This window comes from Panthera onca, chromosome A3, assembly GCF_046562875.1.
Source record: "Panthera onca isolate mPanOnc1 chromosome A3, mPanOnc1 haplotype 2, whole genome shotgun sequence".
Taxonomy (NCBI): domain Eukaryota; kingdom Metazoa; phylum Chordata; class Mammalia; order Carnivora; family Felidae; genus Panthera; species Panthera onca.
This window is the reverse complement of record NC_138341.1, coordinates 98458707-98483658: the sequence shown is the minus strand read 5'-3', so window position 1 is coordinate 98483658 and position 24952 is coordinate 98458707. Positions and strand designations below refer to the sequence as shown.

At 44.0% G+C, this 24952-nt stretch overlaps 1 protein-coding gene and 1 pseudogene across 6 annotated transcripts in view; one reads left to right on the top strand and one right to left on the bottom strand.

The window, feature by feature from the left end:
• Positions 1–24952, bottom strand: part of KIF16B (kinesin family member 16B) — a 289905-nt gene that overhangs the window by 243551 nt on the left and 21402 nt on the right. For 5 of the 6 annotated variants that reach the window (XM_078444288.2, XM_078444289.2, XM_060611715.3 and 2 more), the window contains exons 2-3: positions 6601–6670; positions 3703–3816 (exon numbers count right to left, since the gene is read on the bottom strand). In XM_078444288.2, coding sequence (XP_078300414.2) covers positions 3703–3816; positions 6601–6670 — 184 coding nt within the window. Of the gene's footprint in view, positions 1–3090; positions 3235–3702; positions 3817–6600; positions 6671–24952 lie in introns of those variants that run through there. The other variant, XM_078444290.2, reaches the window with a different exon arrangement.
• LOC144615784 (UTP--glucose-1-phosphate uridylyltransferase-like) lies at positions 13613–15428 on the top strand (annotated as a pseudogene).

Sequence of the window (24952 nt, the reverse complement as noted above, 5' to 3'; positions counted from 1 at the left end):
GAACATGACTGCAAAACAGGCCTAGAATATGCAGGTCTGGATGCACCGAGACCCAGGCCGGACTCAGTCTCAGCTTCAAGTAACCCACCCAAAGTTGTCCCAGGACCCAGAGAAGCAGCGGGACACTGTCCACATCTTTGGGGTTCTTGGCAAGGAAAACAGGCTACCCCAGTGCAGCTCCCAGGAAGGACCTGTTTAGCATCAATATCAAACCAAAGTGGAGAGGGAGTGGCTGCATTGTGAGACCGAGCTCTCCTCTCCTCGACTGGCACTGGCGACCGACATCAAAACCCGGCTGAGATCCTCACCTGGCCAGGTGACCCAAATAGCTGCATATCTGAGCACAGATTTTCAAGTGGATTTCCAGAGCGATCCAAGGCATCCCAGGGCCTCAACTGAGGGGAACTGCCCACAAGAGGGCACTGTTAAAACAAAAGACTCACCCATTCAGCTTGTCAACTGGGAGATCTTAGGTTTCAAGTTTCTCCAGGGTTGATTCAAGGAGATCAAAGCCTCCCTTTGGAGTTTTGAAGAACCATTAAGAAAATCAGACCTTATTTAATGGTCTTTAATTTATGTGAATACAGACTTAAATTGTCCAGTGATTTTTTTTTTCCAAATCTAAAATTAATTTGTAAGGAAGAAATATTACTGGTCATCTTACTTGCTATTTAACAGTAAGGGAAACTTAGGTTGAACTCTAGTAATAGGCATGATGTATTTCCTCAAGATGCCCCTCTATCCAGATGAGAAGGATAAAAAGGAGGAGGAAGAGAAGACCAACATCATGCTAAGCTTGCATCTTCCCCTGTTTATGCAGGGGTACAACCTGACAGCTCAAATCCTGGGCCAGAGATGACAGCATGAAAACTTTAATCAGTAATCAAAATTGAAGCTATTTTTAACATTAGGGGTGAGGGAAGATTACCCTTCTCTTTAATAGAGTTTTAAAAAATAGGTATTTTCCTGTATCTATGCTGATTTTATTAACATGTGCTTCTGCTAGAAAGTAGTACTGTATTTACCAATACATCACCACGCTTTTTTAGTTTTGTAATTTAGTGGAACAATCTCAGGTTATTTATATAGTCGAAAAACGCAAAACACCTGAGAAGAGACGCTACCCATCACTCGAAGCATGGAAATTATCCCTATCAGAAGCTTTGCACAAACTAAAACTATTCTTAAACTCTGAGCATTTATTTTTAACTTCCAAAAGAGCTAAACTTGTTACTCTTTCCCTGATCTTGACTCTTGTAGAACCAGGAAATGTCATCTGTTCCCATAAATTAACCACCATCTGTAAACGACTTCTGTCAGTCAGCAAATGTTTACCGAGCATCTCCAGTGTGCCAGGTCCTGCTGTCACACACTGCTCTGCTCCTCCCCCCATAAACTTTCCCTCAGCACAGCCCTCTGTCCCCAAAAGGCCTCAAATTCAGGTTAAATAAGGAGGAAAATCCAACCGTTTGCTGTGTAAGTTAGACATGGAAACCTTCCTGGCTCTTCATCCATCATCTCTTGAGGACATTCTGAAGACTGTGGAATGAATTGGCTTTACCCTGAACAAATTCCCTCACACCAGCCACTTCATTTTTATTCCTGCATTAAAGCCCAAATCTGGATTCCAATACCTATAACATTCTATTCCTCACCAGACTCCTAGCTGCCAATGTTGATCAATCCAGTTACCTCAACAGCAAAGTTATCTGCGCTGCTGTGAAACAGAAAACCACAGGCCCAAAATGGAGTCACTTATGCTAGGCCAAGTCACCAAACTGAGGTTCAATACCTAACCTAACTGCAGTTTCAACCTCCCCCAGATATGCAGTCTCAACTGGTCAGTCAGGAATTTTCTGATCAGCACCAATGAGGTCATCTCCCACATGGGCCCTCTCCATCCCCCAGAGGAAGATGAGGTGATCTACCTAAACAACACCCTCTACTCTTCTGCCTAAGGGAAGATGACCTTGCCTGAAACAATCTTTTCTTGTGCTACTTGTCCCACCCTGTTCCTGCCTATAAAATCCTTCCATCTTGTACAGCTCTTCAAAGCTCCTTTCTACTTGCTGAATGGGATGCTGCAGGATTCATGAATCAATGAATAAAGCCAATTTGATTTTCAAATTTACTCGGTTGAATTTTGTTCTTTAACACTCCTCACTCATTTATTCATCAATAAGGCTGCCCTATTCATCTATCATTTAGAACAAACCAACCTTATGCCCTGAAGACCTTCCAGTGGCATCTCCCCTGCCCTACACATCAGCCCCAGGATCTCATCTCGGCTACTATTAAGTCCATTAGGTGTATGGACTTGAGCACATTATTTAAGCTCAGAGTCTCTTCGACAAAGAAAAATGGAGCTAAAGTGAAATCTGGCCTTCTGAGAATGAAGTGAGACAAGTACATGAGTGCGAAGCAGAGTTTCAGACACCAACACAAACTCAAGCAACATTAGTTCCTGGCCCCTCTTTCATCCCAGGCAGCTAATCATTCTTTATGGCTCTCAATCTTATTGCTGTCATCCTTTCAATTTTTGCCCTGATGCTGAATCCACACATTCTGGATACAAACACTCCAATCTTCTCCTTTGAATAATTTCTCTAAGTTGTCTATCTTAACTCCAACATTTACATTGCCTCTGTAAGCCGACCTCTTCCACAAACTTAACCAATGCTTAAGTTAACCAATGTGCTTAACCAATGCTAAGTTCTCCAATGTCGAGGTGTGCAAATCTGCTAAAAAATGCAGTTTGGCTCAGTGGGTCTGGAATTGGTACAGATTTTGCATTTTTAACATGCTCTAGGCAATGCAGTGGTTCTGGAACATGGACACACCAAGTTGCAAGCAACTAGACAATAATACCACTTTAAGATGCCACCGCAAGGATTATAACCCAGGGTAGGCAAGACAGGAATTCTTATCTTAGTTGTAACACATGCAGTCCTAAAGCAATATATTTGAAGAAGCTGTTAAGAAGCCAGGAAGAAGCCCATATTCCTCCCCTGTACCGATGCTTCCCCATAGCTCTGCTCTGTTTAAACACCCAACTGGTCCCACCCAGGGAAATCCCCTTAGTCTGCTCACATGCAGCATCAATATGCAATGGTCTCCTGGGAGGATCTCCGAGTCTGTTCTTCTATGCCATGTCACATCCACATTTTAGACCATAAAACCCTATAGCACCGGTTTCTTGGACAAATTACAGCTACATTCTAGATTCTAGAAAAATTCTGAACAAAATGCCCATTCCTTCTAGAACCCTTCTTTCGAGAACCCTAAAATGGTCCACAGGAAGTGGGGCTTTGGTCTGAAATCTAACTTCCAGAGCCCTGCATCACAGCAGGACTCAGAGCTGAGCGGCTTATTTGCTGGGCTTAGCAATATACAAACGGCGCTCCCCAAATGCTTTATTTACACAGCTCCTTCAAAACGGTAGTCCTTTCCAAGTTTGGGGGTGGGAGGGTGGGGGGAAGTTATGATCACCATGCTTAGAAGTGAAAAACAAAATCAACTTTTTGGGGACTGAATTCTTCTCAGGCTTAATGGTGCTATGTAACAAAGCTAAGTTAGCAGAGGTAGATTTTACATACATTATATTGAGAAAAAATCAGCAAGATGTTTTATAGAGTTTCAGGATGGGCATTTTTTTCCTCAATATGGAAATAAATCAAAATAAAGATTATGAAAATATCATACCATCTCTTGTGAGACATAATCTGGACTTTTCGTATCAGCAGAATAAAAAGAGAAGTCATAGGTGAAGGTCTTCGTCCGTTCTCTTCCTGAGTCCCCGGTCCCTCCTTCTGGTATCTAGACAGGATTGTGATAATAATGTAAAGAGCACTGCTAGCTAAATGATCTATCCAATTCAAGAAAAAGAAAAATCCATTAAAAATGTATAATGATCACTTGACTAAAAAAGCATTTAATTCCTCCTGAACACCCTCCTAAATACATAGGGAGAGAGAGAGGGTAGGAGGGGGTAAGGTTGGAAGGAAGGGAGGGGAGGGGAAGGATGAGGTTGGGGGGAGAGAGAGAGAGAGAGATCCTAAATTCCTCCCAGCAATCCAGGCTATAATATGACCCAAGGCTTCTTTTCTGGACTTCTTATTATGATTATCTTATATGAAGCCAACACTCTGGCCAGACTCTTATTTCTTTCCTGGCTTCAATTCTTTTTACTGTTCCCTCCAACCAAAACCAACAGAGTCAGGGTCTACAGAACTCCAAGGGGTGCCATTCACATAGATGGTGATGTGACTAGAGCCCCTTAGAGTTGTGCAGCTTTGTGGCCCCACTGTAAACTCCAGGTGGGATGCTTCCTCTCCCATGAAGCTTCCCTTGGGCACTACAACCAGAAGTAATTGCTCCCACCTCCGAGAGGCTAGATTCTCCCAGGACATATTCTGAGTTTACTGCAGATATTTGCATGTATCTTGTCTACCTTGCTATATACTTAAATTGAGCCAAAAACCATGTTTAAAAATCATCATAAGCCACCAATGCTTTACACAGTTCCCTGGACACATGCTGAAAAAATTTAATGAGCATCATATTTTCCAATATAATTCAGACTCTATAAATACACAATTTCTACGGTTCTTATTAAAATGTTAAAAATCTGGACATCTGTTTTTGTTAAATCGGACAAGGAAATGTTTGTAAAACTCAAAAGGCACCAGAACAATCAAGGAAAATTGATTCCATAATGCACAAAGAAGAGAAGCATCCAAAGCCAAGGGTCTCTTTGCTCTGTTCCAGTAAATATAATTTTTTAAAGATTAAACTTGTACCAAAGCATGGTGAGCAGACAGATACATGAAGCAAAGCAAAGCAAAGGTAACTAACAGGAGGTGATGGTCAAGTGATGACAGGCAGAAATACAAGTAGATGTGGGAGGTCAAAGGAGGGCAAGCCAGGTGGGGCCAGACAGAGCTAGAAGGTACCAGGATTGTGCTCAGAGGAGAAAGAAAGACATTCCACTGGAGAATGCCTGGGGCAAAGGGACACGGAGCCTCAAAGAAAGCCTACCAAATTATCTAGAGCATGACCCAATTGGAAGAGAGGAGCATTCCCCAGCTTCTATCACTGGAGATCAAGTAGACTACTTTAAGATTCCAAAGTATCTAGTCCCTTGAGCCACAAATTAACAGAAATCCAACTAGAGATTGATCTGCACTTGGTCATGGAGCAGCAGGCCTCCGAAACCCCAACCTGTAAGTTAATGACAAATTTGGGAGGACAAAGGGGCAGAATCCACCAAGCACATGATTTACTATTATTAATTTTACACTCATATCTCCTACCAAGTGAAAAGTATTCACAATTCTTAACAAATTCACTGACCAAAGGGAAAAATAGGATATTGTAAGTGCAAAAGGAAGAAATATGCCATCCTAGAAAATTCTGGGTTTTTCCAACTTTTTCAAAACTTTTTTTTTTAATTTTTTTTTTTTAACATTTATTTATTTTTGAGACAGAGAGAGACAGAGCATGAATGGGGGAGGGTCAGAGAGAGGGAGACACAGAATCTGAAACAGGCTCCAGGCTCTGAGCTTTCAGCACAGAGCCTGACGCGGGGCTCGAACCCACGGACCGTGAGATCATGACCTGAGCCGAAGTCGGCCGCTTAACCGACTGAGCCACCCAGGCGCCCCATCAAAACTCTTCTAATTTTTTTTTTAATGTTTATTTATTTTTGAGAGACAGAGACAGAGTGTGAGCAGGGGTGGGGCAGAGAAAGGGAGACACAGAGTCCAAAGCAGACTCCAGGCTCTGAGCTGTCAGCACAGAGCCCAATGCGGGGCTCAAACCCATGCACCGTGAGATCATGACCTGAGCCGAAGTCGGGACGCTTAACCAACTGAGCCACCCAGATGCGCCTCGACTGTCTTTTACAGAAAAAAAAAAAAAAAAAAAATCCATGTTTTTAAATCTTTCGTTCCCTGAATTTTTAATAATAATGTAAGTTCCCCTTGCCAAGTTTAAAAACATGATTATTTTCATTAAGAATGTAAAGAGGGGCACCTGGGTGGATCAGTTGGTCATATCCAACTCTTGGTTTTGGCTCAGGTCATGATCTCACGGTTTGTGAGTTCAAGCCCCATGGCAGGCTCCACGCTGACAGTGCAGAGCCTGCTTGGGATTGTCTCTCTCTCTCCCTCTCTCTCTGCACCTCCCCTGCTCGTGCTCTCTCTCTCAAAATAAATAAATAAACTGAAAAAAAAAAAAAGAATGGAAACAAATCTAGGGCCAACAGTTACTTAATGATTCACAAAATGCAGCTAGATGCCAGGCTAAGAATCTAGCACAGGATACAGGATAACATTGTGTAGTCAGGGCTAAATCTGTGAGTTTGCACACCAAGGCTACAGCTTGAAGGTTTTGAGATCAAATAAAACTAGGGGGCAGGAGAAGAGATAAAACATAGCCCTTCACTTCATGACTGAGCCCTAGACAAGTACAAGTTGACGTGGCTAGCTGAACTGAGAAGGAGGGGTAAGGAAATGGCAGATGTGTTTTATTTACCCAGAAATCATTTTGACAATAAAACAAACATGGAGGCTCGTGGAGTGTGGCCAGGTTGCTACTTGCCTTTAAGTTTGTGATTGTTGTTTTGCTTTTCTCCATTTGAATAATGAATTTGGCTTCCAAGTCCTTTTCCCTGCAACACAAATTCAGTACTAGTTAGGAGAGAAAAGATTGTTTTTAAAACATTTGTTTTATTTACTTTTTACATATGGGGGTTTGTTTTTAAATGGCATCTGAAGCACAATCTGTGACACCACTCCTCCCAAATCTTTACTAATACAAACACAAAGACACACAAAACAGATGCCACCATCAAAAAACTTAAGACTGACAAATAATGTGTTCTCAAAACCTGGAAGAATCTCTAACTGCCAGCCAAGAGGAGTGTAAATTAAATGACAGAAACCGTGGAGGGCTGTGTGACTCAGGAAAAAAGCACCCCCACCTACCTGGTTATAAAAGACACCTTCTCCCCTCCACCCAAGAGGAGAACCAAGTAGAAAACTGGTATGAATGGTCACAAACAGGTGCTGCTTCTAGAAGCAGCCAGGGCACTGCCACCTCCTCCCGCCTTCTTTCCGTATACATTCAGAAACTGCAGTGCCTGGAAAACAGCAGAACTGGAAGTCCACAGGACTCCTGAGAACAGTTCTGGAGAATAAATAACCATGTATCTATACAATGGAGTGGTCTGTTACTGACAAAGGAATGAGGAAGGTCTCTGTCAACTGTTAGGGAATGGGAGCCAGGATGTATTGTTAAGAGGGGAATGCAAAGTGGAGAAAAGTATACCTAGGATGCTAGAATTATAAGAAAATAAAACAAGATTATTATTTAATGACCTAAAACAGATCAGTGTTTTAGTGCAGTTGAAGTGCAGGTCATGTGTTCCATGTTAAAAAACAGAATTAAATTAAAATAAAAATAAAAGGGGTGCCTGGGTGGCTCAGTCAGTTGAACATCTGACTCTTGATTTCAGCTCAGGTCATGATCTCATGGGATTGAGCCCTGCATCAGGCTCTGAGCTGACAGGATAGAGCCTGCTTGGGATTCTCTCTCTCCTTCTTTCTCTACCCCTTCCACATGTGCATGCGCTCTCTCTCTCTCTCAAAATAAAAAATAAAAATAAAGTGACCCAGGGGCGCCTGGGTGGCTCAGTCGGTTGGGCGTCCGACTTCGGCTCAGGTCACGATCTCGCGGTCCGTGAGTTCGAGCCCTGCGTCAAGCCCCACGTCGGGCTCTGGGCTGATGGCTCAGAGCCTGGAGCCTGCTTCCGATTCTGTGTCTCCCTCTCTCTCTGCCCCTCCCCCGTTCATGCTCTGTCTCTCTCTGTCTCAAAAAAAAAAAAAAAAAAAAAAACGTTAAAAAAAAATTAAAAAAAATTAAAAAATTAAAAAAAAATAAAGTGACCTAAAACATAAAAGCTGAAGCAAGTGAACTGGCATACCACAGTGTGACATTTAATTAATAATTTATTATTTTTAATTAATAATTTTAATTAATTTTTAATTAATAATTTAATTTTAATAACTTATTATTTTTTAATTTACATCCAAGTTAGTTAGCATATGGTGCAACAATGATTTCAGGAGTAGATTCCTTAATGCCCCTTACCCATTTAGCCATCCCCCCTCCCACAACCCCTCCAGCAACCCTCTGTTCTTTATATTTAGGAGTCTCTTATGTTTTGTCCCCCTCCCTGTTTTTATATTATTTTTGCTTCCCTTCCCTTACGTTCATCTGTTTTGTATCTTAAAGTCCTCATATGAGTGAAGTGATATGATGTTTGTCTTTCTCTGACTAATTTCACTTAGCATAATACCCTGTAGTTCCATCCACATAGTTGCAAATGGCAAGATTTCATTCTTTTTGATTGCTGAGTAATACTCCATTGCATATATGTGCCACATCTTCTTTATCCATTCATCCATTGATGGACATTTGGGCTCTTTCCACACTTTGGCTATTGTTGATAGTGCTTCTATAAACATTGGGTGCATGTGCCCCTTCGAAACAGCATACCTGAATCCCTTGGATAAATACCAAGTAGTGCAATTGCTGGGTTATAGGGTAGTTCTATTTTTAATTTTTTGAGGAACCTCCATACAGTTTTCCAAAGTGGCTGCACCAGTTTGCATTCCCACCAATAATGCAAAAGGATGCCCCTTTCTCTGTATCCTTGCTAACATCTGTTGTTGCCTGAGTAGTTAATGTTAGCCATTCTGACAGGTGTGAGGTGGTATCTCATGGTGGTTTTGATTTGTGTTTCCCTGATGATGAGAGATGTTGAGCATTTTTCATGTGTCGATTGGTCATCTGGATGTCTTCTTTGGAGAAGTGTCTATTCATGTCTTTTGCCCATTTCTTCACTGGATTATTTGTTTTTGGGGTGTTAAGTCAGTTTTTGGGCCATTCCGTCAGTTGCCTTTTAGTTTTGCTGATTGTTTCCTTCGCTATGCAAAAGCTTTGTATTTTGATGAGGTCCCAATAGTTCATTTTTGCTTTGACTTCCCTTGCCTCCAGAGACATGCTGAGTAAGAAGTTGGTGCGGCCAAAGTCAAAGAGGTTTTTGCCTTTTTTTTTTTTTTAAGTTTATTTATTTTTCAGAGAGAACACAAGAAGGGGAGGGGCAGTGAGAGAGGGGGAGAGAATCCCAAGCAGGCTCTGCACTGTCAGCACTGAGCCCAATGTGGGGCCCAAACTCACTAGCCTCAAGATCATGACCTGAGCCAAAACCAAGAGTGAGACACTTAACTGACTGAACCACCCAGGTGCCATGCACAGTGTGAGATGATTTCCATTATATGTTGGAATCTGACTGTAGAATGCAGTGGGACATAGCCCGGAGAGAAAAAGAACTATAAAGAAGTCTTAAAGCATTTTCAGTAATCATATATTTGATGGTAAAGTAAGTGTCGGCATCCGGAGACTTCTGTTTGTGTATTATGGGATTATAATGGAGTAATTATGGCTGTGGCCTTGAGAACCAAGGTTTCTAGATGAAAAGAGATACAAACATAAGATGGATGAGGTTAAGTAAAAAAAACTCTCTCATAATGAATCTGAATGGGGCTAGCATAAACTTTATCTGAAATTGAGAAAGAAAAAGAAAGTACTCCCTAGCTTTGTCCTCTGAAAAGGCCTAGAATCTTATGCCCAAATTATAAATTCCATTTAGGGTCAGGGTTCTTTGGAGAAAGACTCAATCCAAATATTTGAACTATCTTCTCACACAAGAAAGCAGGATGCTGTCACATCAAAAGTTACTGGTTTGTCCAGGTTGTCCATAAGCAACGTCTAACATGGTTCCTGGTGATCCCTGCCTCCGGGTATCTGTGACCCTGTGCGATCCCCTCCCCAGCAAGTGGGCTGGACCTAGAAACTCACTTCTAATAACTAGAACACTACCACCCCAAAAGTGATGATCTGTCACTTCCTAGTTTGGGTTATAAAATGATTCTGATTTCTGACTTGCTGGCTCTCCTGAGGGTGTCTCTCTCAGAGCCCTGGCAATGGGGACAGCCAGCTGCCACACTGCGAGACTTTGGGAGAGACTCACATGGCAAGGAATTGCAGCCTGCTGGCAGCCACCTGGGTGAGCCTGTAAGTGTCCCTCCCCCAGCCAGGCTGGAAGGCCCTGGACTGCAGCCTTGAGACCCTAAGCCATCAGAGGACCCAGGTAAACCCCACCCAGACTCCTGACTCACAGAAACAGTGAGATAATAAATGTTGTTTTAAGCCCCTAAATTTGGGGGCTTAGGAGTTTGGAACTCCTAAGTTGTGTTACACAGTGAGAAATAACCAAGACAAGAGCCGCAGCAAAAGGACTCAGGAGTCAACCTGATAAGTGGCCGCCGACAAAAGCACAGCGGCAGAAAGAACAGTAACTGCAGTAGACTGAAACGCATGAGATACGCATAAATTATGAGCTCGTGATTAAAAGATAAAAACCAAATGTCCCCTTTGGAGAATCAAAAGAATCACCTCATTATTTTAAAAACTAGTAAATAAAGGGGAAGATTCAAGCACTTACCCTGCATTTCCTTTTTTTTTTTTAGTTGTTTTTTTTTTTTTTAATGTTTATCTATTTTTGAGAGAGAGAGAGACAGAGCATGAGCAGGGGAGGGGCAGAGAGAGAGGGAGACACAGAATCCAAAGCAGGCTCCAGGCTCTGAGCTCTGAGCTGTCAGCACAGAGCCTGACGCGGGGCTCAAACCCACGAACCGTGAGATCATGACCTGAGCCAAAGTCAGACGCTTAACCGACTGAGCCACCCAGGCACCCCATCATTTTTTTTTTAATGTTAATTTTTTTTGAAAGAGGGAGAGTGTGAGCATGTGAGCACACGCACACAGGGGAGGGACAGAGAGAGGGAGAGAGAATCAGAAGCAGGATCCACACTGTCAGTGTAGAGCCCTAGGTGAGGCTTGAATCCAGGAACCGTGAGATTATGACCTGAGCAGAGTCTGATGCTCAACTGACTGAGCCACCCAGACGCCCCACCTGCATTTCCCAAACAATCTGCACTCCATGGTAACCGAAGAGTTGTTTGGGAAAGTTTCTCTTTTCAGGGTATTCTACCTAATACATCAAGAAGGAACAAAAGAATTAGAATGTCAGCACTTGGCGACTCTGGTGAACTCATGGCTTTAGAGAGTGACCATCATGGGCTGCTGACTCCACCACCAGGAGACCACCAGACACCCTGGGCATCCAAACTTAAACACCAGCACCCCTCTGCAGAAATCTCATCCCTCCCACATGGAAGACTGACTCTGCCCAAGACCTGATGGACAGTGATCTGCCAGGAAACACAGGGGGCAGGGGGAATCCATCCATCAATGCCAAGGAGGCAATCAGCAAAATTCAGCTTCTAGGCAGGTGGGCAGATAAGGGACCCAGCTTATTCAAGAACAAGAACAATAAACTGCAAGGAGCATAAAGATGGAAGGGGGACCTACAGATTTAACAAAAAAAAAAAAAAAAAAGACTTTAAAGACCTATCAACCAATTGGACTTCTGTGCAAACAGAAAAGGCATTTTTAGAAATTATAAGATATGTAGGGAAATGCTTACACTGATTAAAAATTTGATATTAAGGAATTATTACTACCGTTTTAGGTTTAATAATGGTACCGTGATGCTTTTTTTTAAAACTCTCAACCTTTAAGAGATACACATTGAAATATTTATAAGTGAAATAACATGGCATCTGGTATTTACTTAAAAATAATCCCGGGGTGGAGGAACAAGGCATCTGGCAACCTTAGGATGAACAGGCTGAATAATAAAACCCAAACAGTCTGTTGTAAACATCATTCAAGAACTACAATGGACTCCTACGGCCTGATTTAACTTTTCCAGCCAGTCTGAAGAAGTCTAGGCCTGGATGAAACAGAACAATGGCTTAAAAGACAGACAAATAAATGAAATCCCTGCCATGCGCATGGTGCCCAGATCTCACCCAAAAGTGAGAACTGCCTCAGGGACACCCCGTGCTCATGTGGTCTTAAAACAAATACTTCACCAAACTACCCCTTTCTTATAGCACATAAGTACCAACAGCATGTCGTGGCCAGCAAGAGAGCTACACAATCAGTTTTAGTAACACACAGGCTGCCACATCTCCAGCCCTTCCATCTGCACGTGGGTGGGCTCTCAGTCACTAACCTAGTGTGTCCAGATCTTTCACTTTAAAACCACTCTTATCAACAAATACCTGCCGGGAGCACAAAATCATCCAGGGATCAAAGATCAGAAGTGACTACGACAGGTGCTCATACCACTGGTCAATGCTCACTTACAAAACATGAAGAAATGCCACTCACACCATGCCCACCGCTCTTGCTAGACGTCACAGGTAAAGCAATTCCAAGGCTCAGAGCCTTACACCCTTGGAGCAGCGCGAGTTAAAGGGCCCTCCCACGTGATCATTTATTCTAACCGTAGGTAACCACAGCAGTACCTTCCTAGTTTTAAATGAATATCCACACTATAAAATATACTAGAGAAGATACTGACTGAAGGACCATTACGTCATCTGAGCGTCTATTAGCCACTTCTGAAATCTGAAGATGCTGGGTGGGTTTTAAAGGGTTCACAACCTTGAAATCATATGCACTGGGATGTGGTCGTGGGAGGGGGAAGGTGGCAGGCTCACTGTTCCGAGGGCCCACAGCTTTCCCTACTTGCCCAAAGAGCTCTGTACCCCAAAAAACACAGGAGCCCCAGCTCATACCCTCATGACTCAAAATGCAGCCCAAGAACAAGCAGCATCAGCAGCCCAGGAGCCTGTCAGAAATGAGGGCTCTCGGGCTACACCATACACCTGCACTGCAACGAGAGCCCTAAGTGATTCTGGTGAATGTGAAAGTTTGTAAAGTGCTATGCTGACATTATCTTAATATGATAAGCCTGATGCTACTGCTCGTAAGACCTACTCCCCAATGTTATCTATCTACTTGGTACACTGGGAAACTCACCACCTTTGTACTTTGACCTTTAAGTTTTACTTATAAAATTATATGGCAGAATATGGACATAGCCTGGCTGACACTGTCTCTACTCTTTGCTCTTAAGTTGTACAGTGCCTTCTGACCAAAAACGACAAATGTCTGACTTACTGGTATCTAAGAAGTCATCTGACTGTCACGACTTCCAGGTTACCTCATTCCCAGCACCCTGCCAAGCTATCAGTTTCTAGCCCTTTCTATACCCAGACTGTTTCCCAATGTCAAGGTAAGGTTGCTGCCAATACCTTGAAGTCATTCTTAAAAATAATCAGAGTAAGGGGGCAACCTGGGTGGCTCAATAGGTTGGGCGTCCGGCTCTTGATTTTAGCTCAGGTCATGATCTTGCAGTCTGTGGAGTTGAGCCCTGCACTGGGCTCTATGCTGGCAGCATGTAGCCTGCTTGGGATTCTGTCTCCCCCTCTCTCTCTCTCTCTGCCCCCTCCCCGACTTGCTCTCTGTCTTTCTCTCAAAATAAGTAAAAATAAACTTAAAAAAAATCAGGTTAAGGGAATTACTTAGGGGGAAAATGGACTGAAGACAGAATATTTAAAAACCCAGGGAGTAAGAAAGCAGGAACCAGTTATGGAAACTGAGGCACAGCTCAGAGAGATCTTAGCAAAGTCATGTCTCAACATGGTGCTTCTCAGTTCCAAAAAGTCATTCAACAACAGCTGGAATTATCTTTGAAGAAGAAACTAGAAAAAATACTCACCACAGCATCATCACATGAGTTTGAGCACAATAAAAAAATAACTTACTGGATTTCAGAAGCTATTTCATAGCTTTTTCCAAGAAAAGGGACCTGCTGTGGTTTGGGGAAAAATCCAAAGACCTCCAGAAGATTCCATTCAATGCTATGAAAAGATGAAGGCCAGGGCTTACCTGACAATATTTATTTTCTGTGATGCCCCAGCTGGTGGTGGTGAAACTCAATGGCGGTTTGAGAACCAGCATGGGCTACAAAGACCCCAAAAAAAACTGGACAGTGTTTGAAATGAGAATATCTTTTTAGATCTGACCATTCAGCAAACTGAACTTCTGAACAGATATTCCTCTTATTCTTTTTTTAATTTTTTTTTTTAATGTTTATTAATTTTTGAGACAGAGAGAGACAGAGCATGAACGGGGGGAGGGTCAGAGAGAGAGGGAGACAGAGAATCCAAAGCAGCCTCCAGGCTCTGACCTGTCAGCACAGAGCCCGACGTGGGGCTCGAACTCACGGACCGTGAGATCATGACCTGAGCCGAAGTCGGACGCTTAACCGGCTGAGCCACCCAGGCGCCCCAATATTCCTCTTATTCTAATAAGCTAATGAGCACTTTTAACACAAATGAAGATACAAAAATAAATACTAGAGAAGAACAAACATTTCATGTTAAAAATCTACACTTTTAATCAAAGCAGGTACCCAAGGATTAATAAAGAATCCTTACTGCCTGTAGCCAAAGATGTATCTTACTCAGAGGAAAACCCAGAAGCTTGGTACCCCAGGCCATGGTGACATTTATGTCACTTTCTACAACTCTGGTTGGCTCAATACCCTTCTAGGAGAAGGAAAAGACTATATTTCTGTGTCTAACATAGATAATCTGGGTGCCAAAGGGGAACTTTATATTCTTAACCATCTAATGAACCCAGCCAATGGAAAACCCTGCGAACTTTGTCCTGGAAATCACAAATAAAATACATGCCCAAGGTAAAGGGTGGGACACTCACTCAGTACGAACTCTGGTGACTAGTGGAAATCACTCAAATACCAAAAGCACCCATTGATGAATTCAAATCTCATCAAAATTCAAAATATTTAACACCAACAACCTGAGATCCATCTCTCTCTTGCAGCCGTCAAAAGGCTGCAGGAGCAGAAGATATTGACATGGAAATCACTGTGAATTCAGAGACCGGATGGAGGGCTGAATGTCGCTCTGTCAGAAACTGCAGTAGGGGATGCCAGGAAAAGATTTTAACACTCAAGGTATTAATGTTCCTACAAGGCAGTTTCTGCCTGTCAAAACCACATCAGATCTCTCGCTTGTGATGTCAAACCTCTCACAGCCTTAACGCAGTATCTTTGACGAGTGGATAGCGGGAATTTTCCTAACAGTGCCCTTGGTTAAATTAGGCAGTTCTTTCACAAAGGTTCAGGACTCTCTAAGGAGACTTGAAAGTACACGAGATAGGCTTGAATTGGATCACCTCGCAGTTCCAGGGGATCGACGTTTGGTAAGAATGGTTATCATCACCGTTAATCACGGTGACTGAATTGACGTCCCCCTGGAGCAGTACTGGAGAACAAAATTATATTTAGGAACCTTCCTATCTTGGACGACGGCAATGAAAAACACTGTGTACACTTCATACTAATTATGGGCTAAATCATTTCTTACAATAAAATGTTCTGTAGGATTCTAAAATAGGCAGGTACATTACTGTTACTGCGGTGTTAATTTTTAGAGTGTTTTGCAACATGATTTTAGTCTAAGAAAAGCACAAATTGGGGCGCCTGGGTGGCGCAGTCGGTTAAGCGTCTGACTTCAGCCAGGTCACGATCTCGCGGTCCGTGAGTTCGAGCCCCGCGTCAGGCTCTGGGCTGATGGCTTGGAGACTGGAGCCTGTTTCCGATTCTGTGTCTCCCTCTCTCTCTGCCCCATCCCCGTTCATGCTATGTCTCTCTCTGTCCCAAAAATAAATTTAAAAAAAAAAAACGTTGAAAAAAAAAATTTAAAAAAAAAAAAGAAAAGCACAAATGGAAGCAATGCTTTTCTTCTTTGAAGAAGATCTCAAAAGTTAGTTCGTCTCTTTCCCTCCACAACCTGCTGACCAACCCTGCTCAAGATCTCGTCCACTGGAGACAGGCTACTGTCATGGCCTTTGCTTCATTGCAGAGCCTTCAACCATCAGAGGTGACTTCAAGGTCCATGTGGCACTCCAACCAACAGCCTTACCTCCCACTCCCTCATCCCCACACCCAACAGTCAGTTACTAAGTCCTGTGAAACTGACCACCCATCTACCCACCTTGGCCACATGCCACATCTCCCCACAGACACTGCTGCATCTGGGGTTGCCACCACCTCGCCAGTGTCCTTGCCTCCAGCCTTCTCCCTTCCCATCCACATTCTACCCTGCTGTCAGAGGGATTCCCCCAGTTGCATATTTCACCCTGAGGCTCCCCTGCTTTAACTCCTTCAATGACTTCTCAAAGGCTACAGGATAAAATCCAACTCTCAGCAGTATACAAGGTCCTTCCTGCTCTGACCCTAACTAATGTTGCCATTCAACACTGTATCAATCCCACCTCCTCATCCTGACCGCCTCCAAGCCTGCCATCCAGACTCAGGTTAGACCTCACACGTCTGGAGAGACTTCGCTGAGCCCTCTCTCCCATCCCCTCATTAGAGCGTCCTCTTACTTGTCTTACCCACCACCAGACCCTGAACTTCTTAAAAAGCAAGGACCCTACCTGTCTGGGTTTATATCCGCAGGCCTAGCACAGCGCCTGCAACTTTGTGGTGCTCATCAAATACTTGTTGAATGTGATGGGCTGACTAAAAGTTAAATAATTGCCTCTTACCCAAGCCTAGCCATCTCCATGTGCATCCTCTACTTAAAGCCAGCCTCCCTATGCACCCCCTTCTCGGTTCTTGCTTTCCCACACGCTACGGTGCCATCCAATCCCCATCCACATTCCAAAGAAAGGCTTTTCTCGGGTCTAATTTGACTCACCTACCATCATAAAACCTCAGAAACCATTTCCCTTCATACACCTGCCTAGTTCATCCCCAATCACACGGGCCACATCCTTGCTAATGTCACCTCTCCAATTAGTCTAGTGAATCCCAGAGAAGCAAGAACCAGCTTTGTTCATAATCCACAACCTGAGTCCACTGAGCACAAGGGCAACACTCAAAATCAGTGCCCAGTGCTTTGTCTTTTAATCCTTCAGCTGAGAACTGTAAAACACCAGGCATTGAGAGTTCCCCCAGCTCAGGTCAATTTCCTCTGACATTTAAGAAACATGGGAAATAAATCTTGACATTTTTCTCATATTGAGGAAAATAAATAATCCTAAAATATTATTTGAACATTGATTTGATAATAGAGCAAAATGAACTATGTCTCTCCCGAGCCACTTTGGTGAATTGGGTTTCTCAACCGAAAAGTCAATTATGGCTCCTTCATATAAATGAGTAATTTATTTGAAAGGTCTGGAAACTAGATCATAAGATGCTACAAATGAACCAGCTGGAATAAGTAGACTGAGATATAGATCAATACTGGAGTGAAGGAAAAGGAGGAAGGAAGGGAAAAGAGTAAAACCTCCAATCAGAAAAGAGATGAATTGTGTCAGCTCTCAGATTTGTGAGTAGGAGGAAGCTTATCAGGGGGAAAAAAAAAAAAACAAAACTATGTTAATTCAAGTATTTTGAAATATTTTTAAATTATTCAGCAATTCAAATTGATTCCGGTTGGTCAGCTGATGGTATTTGGTCACTCCATTATGGACAGCCTGATTGGATAGTACTCAGATCTCCAAACTGAGTGTTATCCAAGAAGATTCTGAAGAGCAGCTTACTGACCCCGAGTTCTGAAGTCAATCAGTATCCCCCAAAGTCATCTTAAAACTTACATACTTTGTATATAATTGTAGAATCTCTATGTTGTACACCTGAAACTAAAATAATACTGTATGTGAACTATATACTTCAGTTAAAAGTAAAAAATGCCAAGAGGAACCTAGGTGGCTCAGTCAGTTAAGCATCTAACTCTTGATTTCGGCTCAGGTCATGATCTCACAGTCCGTGAGATCGAGCTCTGTGTCAGGCTCCATTGTGACCACGGAGCCTGCTTGGGATTCTCTTTCTCCTTCTCTCTCTGCCCCTCCCCTGCTCATTCTCTATTTCTCACTCTCAAAATAAATAGACATTAAAAAAAATAAAAATAAAAAATGCAAACTTACATCCTATGACTATCTAACTGCCTTCACTTTGGTGGCAGGACACTCCAAAGCAAAATTAAAAATAAAACACCATTTTTTAAAAGAATATGTGACCTCCATGGGTACCACTATGGAAAGAAGTCCAAGGAAAACTGCTCGGTCGGAGAAAGAATAAGTAGCAAACAGTGTGCAGACCTTGATCCAGTTTGCAGGTAAGCAGATAAATAAAGCATAAAGAATATGCACACATATATGCTTCCAGATGTACAAGGCATTTCTGAGAGGATAAAGAGGAAGGTGTAAGTGGTATGAGATCTCATGCAATATTTGTATTGAGTTATACTATATCCTGATCCCATATGCTCAATGAATTGCTTAGTCCCTCTGTGCTACCCCCATGACATGCCTCTTTGCCCTTTTATTAGGGCTCCAGATAAAATACAGGACACTCAATTAAATGTGAATTTCAGATAAACAAATGGTTTTTTAGTGTAATTATATCCCAAATATCACGTGAGATCTACTCACACTTTATTTTCCCCTGCTAACCGGGATGCCACCATGTCTTAGCCGGGTGTGCATCCAGCAGGCTCTTCCAGTTAGATTTGTGTGTGTTCGCCTCCCTTCCTAGAGCCCAGACAGACAGATACCTAGCTGAGTCTTCAAATACGCTTGCACCCTCAGTACCCAATGCAGCAGCAGAGGCTACATAATACATGTCCCCTCACCTTTGTCTAAATGTAGAAACAAACTCAGGGAGGGCTATTCTCCTGAAACCAGCTTCTCCTTAACCTCTCTGGCCGATCCTGACCACTCAAAGATCATGGAACTGTTGACTACTCTTAGTTGCTCTCCATGAAATCATAAAAGCCTGCAACTCAGTTTTGGGGTAAAACCCAGGGGGAGACAGACACTGAAAATTCTGGAGTGGGTTTTTAAGGCAATCCCCCTGACTTCATTTCAGCTCCTCACAGCACACCTCACCACACGGCGGTCAGCCAGAGGTAAGTGGCACCATGACCTCCATCCAAGGGCCAAGCTGGAGTGGCAGCCTGTGAGAGGTCTGCGGAGCCTCCACTCCATTCCCTGTGGCCTGCCTCCACGGACGAGCCAAGGACAGCAGTGCTGTCATGGTCTCGGAGGCTATGAGCATCCCATGCTAAGTGAAATCCTCCGCTGACCCCTGCCATATAGCAGGCAATTAAGGTGAACCTTTTATTTCCCCTGGTCTGGAGAAGGTGTAATGAACCTGAAAGATTAGGCAACAAGCCCACTGCTACAGGTTGGGATCCCGGAGAAGCAGATACTGTGAAGGAGTTTAGCAAGCGGGGTGCTCTTGGGACGGACACCTGGAAAAAGGAGAAGGCAGCAGGACCGAGCAGAGAAGACAGTGGAACTGCGATGACACAGGCCCCAGGGCAGCCTCGACTGACCCCACAGGCAGCCCTGAACTATGACGGCCCTTCAGAGTTGCCCAGGCTGGGCCTCAATGCTCCTTATTGGCCGGGGGACTGTGGGAGGCTGCCTGGGGAAGGGGCACAACCTTGAGGCCGTGCTGACCGCACTCTGGCAGCCGGGCAACACGATGCGGCAACAGAGGATCTGGTGGCAAGCGCAGGCCCCACCGCCCCAACTCCCAATCCATGCGGTAGAGTATGCCGGCCAGTGGCAGCCACCACTGTGGCAGAGTGGTGTCAATAACAATCAGAGCTGTCTCGATGCAAATGAGCTGCCTGGACATGTGCAGAATCGTCCCTGAGGGGGTTTAGGTGGAGGCTGACAAATCCTCATCTGGGACAAATCCTTATGCGGATATTTGCATTCACTCAGTCTTCAAATATTTAGTACCTTTCATGCCAGATAATATTCCTGGTGTGGAAAAAAGCGGTAAACAATACAGAGTCCGCCTGGAATCTGCATTATAGTGAGGGGAGCAGAAAAAAATAAAAACAATACCATCTTAGACACTGGTAACTAGCTATAAAGAAATGAAACAGTGTCATGGGATAGAATTGAGGGCAGAGGCAGTGGGAGGCATGTGGCTAGAAATGACTTTTCCAAGGGGGTTAACGTGTGAGCAAAGGCCTGACTGCAGGAAGGCCAAGGGGCAGGCAAAGATCTGGGAGAAACATTCCAGATAAATAGAAAGGCAGGGAAAAGGCCCTGGGGCAGGAACCAGCACAAGGTTTGGGGGAAAGAGCAAAACGGCCAGTGTGACTGCAGGTAAGAGGGGGTAAGCAAAATGGGATGTGAGGTCAGAAAAGGAAGCCAGGGCCAAAGTATGTCAGGCCTTTATAGGACTTTGGAACTTACATGTGGTAGCAGGCCACAGACACAGGAGGGCTAAGAGTACAGGGGAATAGCACAATCCCACTTACATTTTTAAATCCTCCCTCAGCTACTGTGCATGGACTCCTGAGGGGCAAGAGTAGAGAAAGGAAGCCAAGGAGGGTCCTTCCTACAGGCCACACGAGAGACACTGGGCCGCCGTCAGAGCACAGGTGTGTCCAAAAGACAATGGGGCCACATCCAGGATTCCCAAGCCCTGCAGATCAACAGAATCACATGAAGCATCCCCACCCAGACCAAGTGAGAATCCCCCCAAATGGGGACCAGGAATCTCTATATTCAACCACCAAGGTTTGGGAAGCACTGACCTGGGTGATCTGTGATGCCCTCCTCAGCTGTGAGGAGCCTCGGCCCTATGAGTGAGGAAGCGTAGTTCCTCTTAGCTCCTTCTGAAAGGGTGCTTTACTAGATGGGCTCGGCCCTTCTTCTGAATGGAGCCCAACCCACCCAGCCCCAATTCCAGAACAAGAATCCAGATTTGGACTGTGCCTTTCAGGGTATCACTGTTGGCTTCCAACCAAGGCTCCTCTTCCGAACTCTGGGACACCACAGTCACTGAAAACACTGGTAAGTGGGAAGAAAGAGCAAGTAGCAAAACAGCATGAAAGCTATAATGTAATTTGCAATTAAACAGAAAGAAAGAAGGGAAGAAAAAAATATGCACATATACCGAAAACTATTTTCTCACTTCTCCTAAGGAAGGTGTATAACCAGTACCATTCTAGAAGCATAGAAGGAAAGTTAATTCATTACATATAGTGAGTGGATGCCTTACTCTGGGCATTAGGCATAATTTAATTCTGTCACAGAACCCTGGCCCAGTTGAGAAAAACTGGTGAAGAATTTCATACACTATAAAATTCAAGCCCAAAAGAACTAAATTTTGCTTGAGACTAAAGATGATAATGACACTTTGCAGGGAATTTTGGATACTCTTCAGGGAGGACCACTGGAGACCAAGATGGTAAAGGGCTTGAGAGCCAAGATGAGCACTTGACAAGAAGATGATGGACTCGGAAGAGACCTCGTCCATGACCTCCACTCGGGCAGAGAGAAAAGTGAGGCCCCGGGAGGGTAAGGGACTTGCTCCAAGTCGCTACTAGAGTCAGCACTATGGAAAGTTAGAGGAAGTAAGCGGTCAATACTTCCAAGCCACAGTGAATGGCTCTGGGCTGTGCGCAAAGCTAGAACACCAAACTTGATTTCAACTACCTCCCCCTGAAGGTGGGAGTTAGGGAAGCTTGGGCTCCCACGGGAACACAATGGGCCAGCTGCACATGTGAGCAATCCACACCAAGATTACTCCCTAAATTGGATGCAAGGTGTCTGTTGCATCAGGTGCTAGATGCAGGGCACAAGAAGCCCGTCTAGCCTCATCTCCCACACACACCTGTACCACCCAAGCCCCCATCCCATCCCAAACAGCGCCTTTTTCCAGGACTCACAGTGACCCTCATGCTGTGCCCCCTTGTCTGGAATGTACTTTTCCCCTCCATCTCACTCTTCCTTCAAACTTTCTGATGTTCGTCCTCCAGGAAGCCTTCCCAATCTTCTCCTAGCCAGTACCCTCTGTGTGATATTCCATAACACACCACATCTTCTGTGTGATACTTCCTAACACACATCTTTGTGATATTTCATAACACATCATAGCGGTTTCTACCTTCCACCTGTTTACCATTGGGGGACTACATATTTGTCTTCTCAACCAGTCCACCCACTTCCTGGGGGCAGACATAATGCCTTAATTTTTGCATACCCCATAATACCTAGCACTACACCCTGACATACAGAAAGCACCTAGATGGATGAATGAATTAAGCAATGAAACAATGAAACAGGTGAAGTGAAAACAAGATCCTACTCTTGAATTCCAAGCCTTAAAATGCAGTTAATTATGCTTCAAAGTCCATTATACATTTTTAATTTCTAAATGCAGATGTGTTTTCCCTATAAATATCAGTTAACCAAGCAGATGTTAACTCCAAAGGCAAAAATGAAGTTCGGCTCTTCCCGGAGACACACAGCTGTGCTGACTCCAGAACCATGGCAGTGAGAATGTCCATCACTTTTGAATCATAGAAGAAAAATAGGGATGTGCGTATGACCAAACTTCTTCAACATGTTTCTCCAAAACACAGAAGCAACACGTTCACAAAAGGAAAGTGGCAAAAGAAATGGCCTAAATGTAAACACGGAGAACTTTACTAATACTTCCTTTTGTTTTCCTGTGCTCAGACATTAAGCCAACTATTTAACGTCCAAAGATACCCTTGGGCAATGTGGCAGCGCCACGAAACACAAAGAAATGAGTTTTCTCGGCTCTTTCCCCACACCATTACCACAACCCTCCTTCCAGATTTATCTCTATTTTAGAGAAATGTTCTCAGTGACAGCTTTATGAAAAAAAAAAAAAAAAATACAATAGCTGGCTCATAAAAAGATTGATTCCTTTTACCACATTGCCAGCTAAATATACCAGATAGGAGAAAGGTATGCTTCAAAATACTCAATTGTAAGACTCTTCAAAAGACTTCACCTCGAGTCAGAGCGGAATCAGATGCAAGCACAGCTTCTGATGTTGCCGAGCAGAGCGGTTTAATAATTGTGCAGGGAAGCACTGGGCTTTGGGCACCTGCGTTGAAACCCTGCCTCTCGGCAGCTCTATGACTTTAGCACCTGATTGAACTTTGCCAAGCCTTGGTTTCCTCACCTGTAAAATGGCTGCATAAAACCTATCACACAGGGGTGCCTGAGTGTTTCAGGGGGTTAAGCCTCCAACTCTTGATATCAGCTCAGGTCATGATCTCGCAGTCTGGATCTTGTGGTCATGAGATCGAGCCCTGCATCCGGCTGGGCTCCATGCTGAGCACAGAACCTGCTTGGGATCCTCTCTCCCCTGCATGCGTGTGTGTTCTCTCTTTCTCTCTCTCACACTAAATAAATAAACTTAAAAAAAAAAAAAAAACTTAAGTACTAATTGTGCAATGCTGTGGGTTGAGCTCGCCTGATGCATCATTTTCTGCTGAAAAATGTGACAGAAGAAAACAGGCAACACAAGGCCAGGCACCCAGCAGACAATCAGTTCATCTCCATCACAAACCCAAGATCCATCCATCAGCAAGTGTTTATCGTGCCTGTGCTGTCTGAGGCACTGGACATACACCAGTAAACAAAAACAACAAAAAGCCCTGCCCTCCTTGAGCTTACATTCTGTTGGGCAGTTCTGTGTTAATAACCTTTCCAGGGCTTCCCAAAAATGAGTGGAAATGGAGGAAATCCAGAATACATTTTGCCAAATTTTCTAGCCAGATCTCAAAACTATGAAGAACCACCAGATAGTTGATCTTCATAGGTTTTATTTATAAAGTGCCTTATCTTCATCAACACAATCCAGAGGCCACAGTTCATAAAAAAGAACATCAGAAACACCAAAATTCTTTCACTTATTTTTAATGTTTATTTTTGAGAGGGGGGAGGGGCAGAGAGAGGGACACACTGAATCCAAAGCAGGCTCCAGGCTCTGAGCTGGCAGCACAGAGCCTGACACGGGGCTCGAACCCACAAACCATGAGATTGTGACATCAGCCGAAGCTGGATGCTTAACCCACTGAGCCACCCAGGTACCCCTTCCTTCACTTATTTTTAAATACTTGAGAAAGGTGTCTAGTGATTCTGACTATATACTCGATGTCTGAAGACAGGAAACGAATGCCGTCCTTCTTGCCCAGTAGCCCCTTCCCTTCGTCCCCGAGGGCAAGCTTGCAATTGTATAATAAATTAAAGAGAGCAACAGTGGCTAGAGGCAGGAGTAGGTCAAAGGACAAACGCATGTCTCCCCTTTACGAGGCTCTCAGGGATACAGCGATGTATAATCATAGACCGTGACCTTCACCATCCCACGATCACCCCATGTGGGTGAGACCAAACAGGCTGTAAAAGCAAAGGCCCACCCCAGCACGGGAGGCCAGACCAAGGAAAGATCTGATATGGCTGACATGGTAAGTGAAATGCAGTCAGTCCAAAAAGGAAACCCAATCATTGCCTAAAGGAACACCCACATTTTGTATACTAGGAGACAAGGGGGTAGGTCATCAGACCCTTTCCAGGCTATTCTTGGAACAAAACTGAGTCACACCACCTTCCTTGGTGCCTAAACACAGCCAGGCTTGGTGAAGAGCTGCTCCCTGCCTGCCCTGGCTCTCGCTGCTTTTCAGACCACACTGGTCAGACACGGAGTATGCTACGCCCCATCTGCAGTTTCTGACTAGTGATACAAAGCACAACAGCAGAGGGGCGCCTGGGTGGCTCAGTCGGTTAAGCGTCCAACTTCGGCTCAGGTCATGATCTCGCAGACCATGAGTTCGAGCCCCGCGTTGGGCTCTGTGCTGACAGCTCAGAGCCTGGAGCCCGTTTCAGATTCTGTGTCTCCCTCTCTCTCTGCCCCCACCCTGTTCATGCTCTGTCTCTGTCTCAAAAATAAATAAACGTTAAAAAAAAAAAAAAAAAAAAAAAAAAAAGCACAACAGCAGAGAAACAGAACAGAGGAAGAAGCCACACTCTACACTCAGGCTGATTTTCATTTCATCATCACCTGGAAAACATGAGGCATCAAT